Source organism: Nicotiana tomentosiformis, chromosome 9 (genome assembly GCF_000390325.3).
Source record: "Nicotiana tomentosiformis chromosome 9, ASM39032v3, whole genome shotgun sequence".
NCBI classification, from domain to species: Eukaryota; Viridiplantae; Streptophyta; class Magnoliopsida; order Solanales; family Solanaceae; genus Nicotiana; species Nicotiana tomentosiformis.
In genome coordinates, this window is record NC_090820.1 from 31,492,596 (window position 1) to 31,503,197 (window position 10,602).

A 10,602-nucleotide genomic window follows, 5' to 3' on the forward strand; every position below is an offset into this window, starting at 1 on the left:
GAAATACACAATAACAAGCCAGTAATTAAAGTAGACAACCGAAATTCTCTTTTTTCTCTTCTTAGGCATTCAGTATTTGAAACTCAATATCTGAATACAGGGTAAAATGTTTTATTCAGATATTCTTCATTTTCAAGGCTTGAACCTGAGTCTAGCTAGAAGCAGATAACCAAATTTATGAAAAAAGAGATGCTATATTTTTCGAGGTCATATGCCTTGTATCTTTTGCAGAGAAAATAGCTGAAAAAGGCCCTGGGAATTTAATACTACTACAAGGCCTGATCTGGCACTTACTAGATCACATACAGCATCATCATATTATATTAGAGACGGATCTATGTTTTAAGTTATATGAATTCAACCTTTAAAATTTCTAGCATTAAATTTATATGCTGTGTCAAAATCATTGGGTTTGAGGAGAAATATAGGCTTTGATCAAACATCAAAACAGTTGATATAACGTTTAACTTGTCAACTATATATCTGAAGATAATTCATAAACTTAATTTGAGTATAATCTTAACCTAGAATTTGCCTTACGCAAAGCCTGACTGCATGTCCAAGTCTAACTTATAAAAACCAAATGGAGAATATAAATTTGAACAGACCGATTCTTGAACATTATGCTCTACTTTAACAAACTTCTGTACGTACAATTAAAGCTAATCCATGGATAGTACTATCTAAGTAAAAAGAAGAAATTAAGAGAAAGAAATACATATAATCATTGATACTTAATTAGTACAAACCAAGCCAAGTGTTCATTGTCATAAAACTTCACTTTACACACAAATTAAAATCAAAACAACAAATTAAGAACCCCACTTAACAAATTAGCTTCCTCGCCCTAAAGATTCTTTAGTAAAGAAATGAAAACACTCCACTGACCTAAACCTAAGAACCCAAGACACGTGAACATTAATACACAAAGCAAATCAAACTTAAGTTAAAACAAGAAACAACCTAATCAAACAACATTTGAGAAAGTCAAATTCATTATTACATGTCCCTAACTTCAAACTCATTGCGATTCTTGACAACAATATCGTACATGTGCATGGACTTAAACCTGTTGAAATCCTTTGGTAGAGAAATAAGATGTACTGTTGATCTTTTGTGGTACTGAAGAAGGTCTGGATCATCATAGTACCTCTCCCATCCAAGAGAGTACAACTTCCTTTCGAGGGCAGAATAAGATGCAATTACTTCATTACTAGAAAGGTGTACGAGCACTTTCCGGCGACCGGTTGCGCCGTGGAAGTCGCCGGGGTTCTCTACTAGCCGGACAACTCCATTCTTGAATACCCAAACACCAGACATGTTTGAAAAGGAAAAAGGATAAAAATGAAAATAGTACTAAATAGCTTGAAGATGGACTTCCGAAGAAGGGTGAGTCGGTTTTTATAGGGGGTTCTGTGTAATAAAAAAATACATAAGGTGGCGCAAAGTAATTTTTTATGAATAGGAATGTGACTGCTGAAGCTTGTACTAAATAGGTTTCCCATTAGCGTATTTGATAATTTTTTAACAATACAACAGCTTAATATCCACGAGCTTGTAAGTAAATAATATTAATACTTCCTCCGTTCTAATTGGTTTTGAATTTAGAGAGTCAAACAAGTTTTTCTTGACCATAATTTTTTCATATTGGCTTTTAAATAATTTGAATTATTAATTATTGTGACTAATAGTACTTTTTATATAGTTTTCGAATATATAAATTTTATTTTAAAAAATTTAAAATTTTTATGTTCGGGGTAAGAATTTTTGACTCTCAAAATTCGAATTGTGTCACGTAGACAAAGGGAGTATTAACTTATCATATTAACATTAAAGAAAAATAAATTAAAGGAGAATATTTACATGGCCCCAGATGGAAGGGGATACCCTAATTTGCCATACTGATAAGAATCTTCTCCTAAACAATCACTAATTTACGATCTTATGCTGCTTAAATGAACTTTCTTTTGGTTAATGGGTTCCAAGAATAATTCTTTAATTTTTTTAGTGCAAAGAACAATCCTCTACTCCATTCCTATTTCCATTGCTTACATGAAGCCACTCAGAAAAGGGGGGGGGGGAAACTATATATAGTTAGAACCTAATTAAGCAGACATTTCGGAGAATTGTCCAGCTCGGTTGGCGATGTTTTATTTAATTCTTAATGTTGTAATAAAAAAAATTTCATCGAAAAGTAGTACTCCCTCCATTCCAATCTATGTGAACATGTTTGATTGGGCACGGAGTTTAAAAAAAAAATGAAGACTTTTGAAATTTGTGGTCCTAAACAAGTCAAAAATGGGTCGAGAGTATTTGTGTGATTATAAAAGTTTCTCATTAAGGATAGAATTGAAAGTTTAAGCTAAATTGTTTCCAAATTTAGAAAGGGGTCATTCTTTTTGGAACGGGCCAAAAAGAAAATAAGTTCACATAAACTAGAACGGAGAGAGTATAATATTATTTTCTACTACTATTAATTTTTCGGTTTAACAATTTAGTATCATGAACCACTGGTCCAACAATCCTGATTCGTGCTACATAAGGTCCATTTAAGGGAGAACTTCCTACCAAAATTTTCGTGAAAATAGTACGGGCTAGCCAGTTTTCGGACTGGTAATTAAAAAATAGCTAGCGTTTGCAAAGTCATTGAAAAATAGCCACTATTTTGCTGCAACACGGAAAGTTTCAGCATAATATACTGGAGATTGATGCACTTGTATATGAACTTCCTGTATATTATGTTGGAATTCCAGCACACGGAAAGTTCCAGCATAATATACCAGAGATTGGAGCACTTGTGTATGAACCCTCAGCATATTATGTTGGACCAGTATATTATGCTGGAACTCCAGTATATTATGCTAAAATATTTTTCGGATTTTGAACAGTGTTTTCCTTTAGATTTATCTTTATATGAAAAGTGGCTAAATTTCGATTACTTTTGAAACGATGACTATTTTTCAAATACCACTTGTAAATCTAGCTATTTCTGAATTTCACCCAAATTTTCTTCATTCCAGGGATTGAACATGAGACGAGTTTAGAGTAGAGGAATCCCCTTCATCCTACGTACCACATCCTTCGATGAATGCATAAAAATAATGCTTAGTTTTTAAGATCATAACAACGGCCAAATTAAACATGACAATGGAATTAAATAATGTTTCCAAATATATGGATACCTTTCTAAAAATGGAACACAACGTGAAGTAAGTGCAAGAAAGGAAGGAATAATAGATAAAACTAAAGCAAGAAAAGCCATCAAAATAAAAATTAAAGAGATCAGAGAAATGGAGATCTCTCCTATCCCATACTTTGTGGATATCGGATTGGATAGGATTGAATTAATGCATGAGAAAAGTAAAAGAAAATCAATCAATCTTTCCTTCTCTTCTGTCTCTTTCACTTTCCCCTACTCCCATATCACCATTTCAGTGAACAAAGGAGGAGAAGTCACATATGCCCATTCATTTGAGGAATGGCCTTATCTGACCAGAATATGAAATAACTTAAAGTGTTACTACTATACTTTTTAGCTCACACTTTTTTCATGATCTGTATGAGAATTCCCTTTGTCAAACCCACAACTCCACTGGAAAAACAAGCTACATGATCTGAAAGGAGTTCAATCGGATAAAAAAGGATTTTATATGTATACTTAATTATATTTATAAACGGTTGAATTTATAAAGGATTGAAAGAGAACTTTAATATATGGTGTACACCTTTAGCTTAAAATGATAAGACTCAAAAACTTTCTTTACATTCTTAAACTTTGTATTTCCCCAGGTAAATTACATAAAATAAAACAGAGACGTGTCCGAACCAAGCACCAATCTAAGTGTCTACACTTACAGAGCCCAAAATAACATGGGTAATCACCTGATTCTAGAAGAGCGGATCCATGTTTAAACATCAATCATATCACAATTAATGATTAATAATCAATATCCGCTTACAGTATCCTTAGTGCCAAAAATCTCAACTTTTCTCAATATCAAACTCTCCAGATTCATGCATATACGTATAAAATAATATAATTAAGATGCACCGGAACATATTAATAAAAATACGGACGAATACTCGGATGGAAAAAGAATGACTACGGTTTATAAGTTTCAAAAAATTAAAAATACAAATTAGGAAATTGAATTTCAATTGTGGAAGTATATCAATTGGTCGAACCCTAAAGTGACTTATTAGAATTTCTGATTCCTTTCCATCTCCACAATGCCTTTAATTTTATCCAATTATGCACGAAAGGAACAAAGGGGGAGGAGTGGGGATTAGCCAAGTGGCAAGTCGATCTTTTTTTAATCTCGCACGGTACACGTGTTGATAAGGCTAGCTCTTATCTGCACATGTAAATAATGGCTCCCAAAGCAATTACTCTTTTGTGAGGTTAGGGTTCAGTTGAAGTTGCATTCTTGAAATTTGATGACACCCTCCCACAACTTCTGAACCCACACCTTTCTTTTGGATTCTTTTAGGAGCCGTTTGGTAAGGATATTAGGAGTAGCTAAAATCACGATAACTTTTATACCACAATTATGAAATTATCATTCTCATGTAAAAATAGTAGTCTGATGCATCGAGTATTCCGGATTCACGCAGGGTCCTACAAGAGTCGCACTCTTAGGGTGTAATGTAAACAATGTTTTATAGTTCACTCGAATATAACTTTATATCTATGTAACATGCGGGTGGTTTTGAACCAAATAATCCCTTATTGTATACCTAATGATCCAGTGATGACATAACATCTCATCATTGCGTTCTCATGTCATCCTCAATTCTTATCTAATTATATGATTAAAAAACAATTGCTTGCACCTCCTCCAAGTTACTAATTGCATGATAAAAATATAAACAAAATCGAATTCTATATTTCATGCTCGAAACTTTCTTCGAATTTTTGCCCAAAATACAATTGCATGCTAAGGCACCAATATTTTAGGCATTATTGATGACTCCTAATCTACCTAGACTCCTAGGCCCTAGCTCTGTATGTTTAGGGTAGATTGATGTGAAGAAAAGAAAAAGTCTTACTCACTCCTTCAATTTATGTAAACTTATTTTCTTTTTGTTCCGTTCCAAAAAGAATGACTCATTTTTAAATTTAATAATAATTTAATTTAAACTTACAATTTTACTCTTAATGAGAAGCTTCTGGACTCCTATTTGACTTGTTTAGAATCACAAATTCTAAAAAATTTTATTTTTTCTTAAACTCCGTACCTGAAGTGTATCAAGACCGAAGGAGATTAGGAAATGTATAAATTATTCACATGTATTGATACGAAGGAAAAGATATAAAGCACCTGACACGTCTTTTTTATAATTAATTGTTTCAGAAAAAAGATATCAAAACCTGTTTATATAAGTTATAATTCAATGTCTTTTCGTGTTATTTCGTTTTGAAATAGTACTCTCGCACCGTAATAACTGGCTACTTTTCCAACCTTTTTCTATAAGTTTTACTTTATTCCATGACAGATTCAAGCACTTACTATCAGTGTTTTAAAAGGTATTTTTAGGACTTATCTGAGGCTCGCTCCTGGACGGAACACTTGCAAAACGTCCTGAGACTCATGTATGAGGCTTAGTTCTGTGAGGCTTATGTCCTAAGCGTCCGACCGTGCGCCCTAAACACGCCTAACGCCCAACACTCGGGGCTTGCCTAACAGTTCTAACGCAAATCCCATGTCGAATTTTCTAATTAATATCGTTGACCTTCAAAATTCTTTAATAAATTAATGATAAAAGTTCTATTCATCGATAGAAATATGAAGATTGAGCATGACTCTAATAATGAGACATAGTATTGCGAATTTATATCTTCACTTGTTATTGGTCGTGTCTTAGTTCATTTGTCCTTCCTTGTTATACACTTTTATTTTGATATCTTAAACTAATTTATATTTATTCATGAAGGAGTAATATTTTAATTATTGTAATAATAAGATTATATTAATTATTTACTTTTAGGAAGGTAAAATGTGAAGTTTGATCATTTTTTTAAAGAAATTATAAGTTTTTAATTATTTGAAAGTTAAAGACGTTATACGTGATTTGTATGCATTAGTTATACTTAAGAATCATGATAGATATTTTTTTTCTATGAGTTCCTTTAATTTTATTTTATTTTTTAACTTTTAATTTGTGTCATTATGTTATTCTAAAATTTATAAATTTAAATTTTTAAAGATCCATGGGCTTACGCTCCCTCCCCCCCTCCCCCCAGGCTTATGCCTAGCCCCATATCAAGTAAAACGCCCCGCCTCAAGCCCCCGCCTTTTAAAACATTGCTTGTAAGTAGCGTATAATAGATTGTTTGACTAGTTTTTTGTGGGGATGAAGCGCACACACACATATAGATTGTTTGACTAGTTTTCTTCAATTTTTATGCAATTTTATATATTTATAAATATTTACTGTCATTATATTATTTTATAAAATATTAAAAATTAAATACATATGGGGCTTACGCCCCATGCCTAGGGGCTTACGCCTCGTTGAGGCATATGTAAAACGCCTCGCCTTACGCCTTACGCCCCACGCCTATTAAAACACTGCTTACTATTACTATTAGGAGTGTACAAACGAAACCGACAAATTAATCGCACCAATCCGATAATTCGAGTCAAACTGAAAAAAACCCCGACTATGATTTGGTTTGATTTAGTTTGGTATTGGAAAAAAAACTAGACAATATTTGGTTTGGTTTGGTTTTAACTAAAAAAAGTCAAACCGAAACCAAATTAACCAACCTGACATTATATGTGTAGAAGTTTTAAATATATTTAATACATAAAAATATTTATTGTAGTGTAGTTTATAAATATTTATTAAACTTTTTCATAATTTTATCTTTTAACGTATTATTTCAAGTTTGGACTTATAATTTTTGGATGCTTCAATAAGTGAATAAATGTTAGTAACTCAAATAAATCCTAAACCAAAATCAAATCAATACTAATGCTATAAAAGACATTCAATTCAATTGTATTATGAATGAAAATAGTGTTGGATATCTATTTTGTTTTAGTTTTTTCATGGTTTAGATAAAATGCATAACTTATTTTTCTTTTAGTGTTTAGTCATGTAAATAATAGTAGTACTTATTAGTCATACTTATTAGTAATTTTAAATTATGGTTGTTTTCATTATAACTTATTAATAATATTTATTTTATGAGATTTTATTATCTTTATTGTTGAATATTTTAGTACAATGTCATGAATCATCTCATATTTATGTTATTTTGTTGAAAACCCCTTATATAGTTATGTCTTACTAAGATTAAAGAAATATTTGGAGCACAAATTCTATGTTTTGTGCTATGGAGACTTTATGGAAGAAAACTTGAAAACCCAAAAAACCCGAAAAAAATCGAGATTTGAAAATCCAAATTTTATTGATTTGATTTGATATTTAGATTTAATAACCCGATATAATTGATTTAATTTTATCATTAAAAAATTCGAACCAACTCAACCTATGTATTTCCCGTACTTACTATATGAACGTTGATGACACAACACTTAAAATAGAACAAGAAAGTAAGGAAGAAAAAGTGAAAAATTATGTAGTGCTTGCATTTAATTGGATGGGACTGAATTGAATTAGAATGATTTATAGCTTGTTTGGCCAAGCTGTAAAAATTAACTTATTTTAAGAATTATTTTTTTTAAAAGTGCTTTTCTCAAGAGTGTTTTTGATGAGTAACAGTTTGTGTTTGACTAATTAATTTGAAAAGTACTTCTGAACAGCAATTAGTATTTGGCCAAGTTTTTAAAAATTGCTTCTAAGTGTATTATTCCCAAAAGTATTTTTTTTAAAAGTGCTTTTGAAGAGAAACTACTTTTTCTGATTCTCCAAAACTGCTTCTGCTTCTCCTCAAAAGCATTTTTTTTTTCTTCCAAAAATTTAGTCAAACACTTAAACTTTGAAAAAAAAAATATTTCTTTGAGAAAAAATTGATTTTAGGATCGGAGAAGATGGGTCAAATAGAGGCTATTAATTTATTCGTTTGTCTCTACATTACTCTTCTTTAATTGAACATTCTTATTTCTTAACATCTTATGCATCGAAGGCTGACGCTTAAGCGAGGGAGAGCTTAAGTGAAATCTAGATTAAGACCAAGTGAAATCTAGATTGCCCAGTAATTCAGTTCAGAAAGAAATTGCACAAGGTGACTATATCTTTTTTTGTTACGGTTCGCCACGAATTCGAGCTATAAAAACAGCCACCAATATTTGCATTAAGTTAGGTTGTCTACATCACATTTTTTGGGTGCGGTTCTTTCCAGACCCTACGTGAATACGGAATGTTTTTTGTACCGGGCTACCTTTTTTAGGTGTCTAGTATTTACATTGGGATCCGACTAAATCCAGATTTGTGTTGAAAAGTATACATTCAAAAGTAAAATATTCTTTAACAAAGACGATTTCATATTTAATACTCGTGAAACCTCTTAATAAAGACCGAAAGAATATTTATTACTTTACTATAACCCTTATTTATTCGTTAATTATATCTAAGCTCAAGTAATAGGATATACTACAATATATATAGAAAGAAAAAGAAGAAGCAGATGAGCATGTCTTGGGATGGGTGCACTCTGCACGTGATCTTTCGAAGGCATTAAAGGTGAAGATGAAGAACGAGGAAATAGATGAAGAACGAGGAAATACTTCTTCATTTATTTCTTCTTATAAAAGAATTGAGAAATTAAAGAGAAAATGTTATTGTCATTATGAAATTCGGATGCGGCTCCTTTCCATTAATACTTTTTGTGTATTTCCTCAAGTGCACATGAGTACATATAAGTCCCATTTTAAGGTACAGACAATACTTTTCAAAAAAGAATAACCAAAACCTCTTAGGTTCATGTTCTATAATTTTATTATTTGAATCTAAAAATAATAAGATGAAATTAATGATTTTATATGGGTAGCATAATTTGTGGGGGATATATACCTTTTTCATACCAAAGTTGGACAGTATACTTCTCCAAAACTTATTTAATTTAACTATGGTTAAGCTACTTGTTAATGTACTATAATATAGACCGTTAAATTTCAAATTTGGATGTCGTACATTTAAATATGGAGCTGAGGAAATGGAGAGGAAGTATAATGAAAATGGAGTAACAACCTTTAAATATACAACATTAACATCCCAACATTCAGTCCTTACAACTTTCCAACATTTGCAGCATTACGAAACAAACCACAAAATATCAAACCTAATTACAACACACTAGAAAATCACCCCCAATCGGAAAGAAAACAAAAAAACAAAGAAACAAAGCACACTGGCAAAATGACTTGAAATGAAGTAGCCATCTTCTTTCTTTCTTATCACATGTCTCTAACTTCAAACTCATTGCGATTCTTGACGACAATATCGTACATGTGCATGGGCTTCAACTTGTTGAAATCTTTTGGGAGAGAAATGAGATGAACAGTTGATCTTTTATGGTACTGAAGAAGGTCAAGATCATCATAATACCTTTCCCAACCAAGAGAATGAAGTTTCCTTTCAAGTACTGCATAGGATGTGATGACTTCATTACTTGGAACATGAACTAACACTTTTCGACGACCACTTGAGCCTTGACAATCTTCAAGTCGGACAACTCCATTCTTGAATACCCAAACTCCAGACATATTAGTAATTTGATGTTAGTTTGTGGAGGAAAGGAGAATTGATGAGAATATTTCTAAGTCTCCAGCTTGTGAGATGGCTTGAAGAAAGAGGGTGTGAGGGGCTTATATAGAGGTTTTTTGCTATTTATTATATTTTTTTAAAATCTTTTTGAGAGGGATTTGAGGAGGGGATGGTGGGGTAAGTACTAGATGAGTTTATGTTATGTATACTGACAATGTGAGTAATATTTACAGTATTAGGTTGATGACCTATATCAACATGTAATTTTTTATACCAAGTCTAACATGATAATATCAAAAATAGATCGATATAACCAGTTAAATTGTACTAATAACGATTTTTTTTTCATTGTTGATGCAAGTACCTTAAATTGTTCCTAGATAGGGCTATTTTGACGGAGTTTGAATTGTGCGAGAAGATTGTAGGCAGTGACGCATGATATCCAATAACTTTTGCCCAAATGTTATATATGTACTAAAATTTTTATTAAATATTAGTAAACTAACATGAGGGTGTTGTAGGAATTAATGAACTTTAAATTTTGGATTCGCCGGAGAAACATATTCCTGCTCCGCTCAAGAACATAATATACCATTTTTTTTTATCATAGTTAAGTAAGACATGTTTCATACATAAGCAAAAAATTCTCAACTACGTATGTGATACTTAAAATCAAAAGAAAGAAGATAATTGGAGCTGTTAATGAGTGGTTCAAAGAAATTTACATACAATCAAAAGAAAGAAGATGATTGGACAAAGAGAAATAATTCCACAGGTATATATCCTAGCCTAACTATTATACAGATAGAAAATCGACAGGTGTTGCGAACATTTGAGTTCTTCGAATTTTCCCTATAGAGAGAAATAGGGATCTTGTAGTGGAATAATCGGATTGAGAAGAATCCATTTTTACTTTATCTATCCAAA

At 31.7% G+C, this 10,602-nt stretch overlaps 2 protein-coding genes across 2 annotated transcripts; both read right to left on the bottom strand.

The window, feature by feature from the left end:
* Positions 1 to 742: 742 nt before the first annotated feature.
* LOC104089336 (flowering-promoting factor 1-like protein 3) lies at positions 743 to 1,377 on the bottom strand. Its single transcript, XM_009594202.4, has one exon. The coding sequence runs from the start codon at positions 1,318 to 1,320 to the stop codon at positions 1,000 to 1,002; it is 321 nt and encodes a 106-aa protein (XP_009592497.1). The 5' UTR covers positions 1,321 to 1,377; the 3' UTR covers positions 743 to 999.
* A 7,761-nt stretch (positions 1,378 to 9,138) lies between these two features.
* LOC104089335 (flowering-promoting factor 1-like protein 3) lies at positions 9,139 to 9,757 on the bottom strand. Its single transcript, XM_009594201.4, has one exon. The coding sequence runs from the start codon at positions 9,672 to 9,674 to the stop codon at positions 9,366 to 9,368; it is 309 nt and encodes a 102-aa protein (XP_009592496.1). The 5' UTR covers positions 9,675 to 9,757; the 3' UTR covers positions 9,139 to 9,365.
* Positions 9,758 to 10,602: the final 845 nt, after the last annotated feature.

Bases quoted from the DNA above. Each gene is read 5' to 3' on its own strand.
- LOC104089335 (XM_009594201.4), bottom strand. From the start codon at position 9,674: ATGTCTGGAGTTTGGGTATTCAAGAATGGAGTTGTCCGACTTGAAGAT.
- LOC104089336 (XM_009594202.4), bottom strand. From the start codon at position 1,320: ATGTCTGGTGTTTGGGTATTCAAGAATGGAGTTGTCCGGCTAGTAGAG.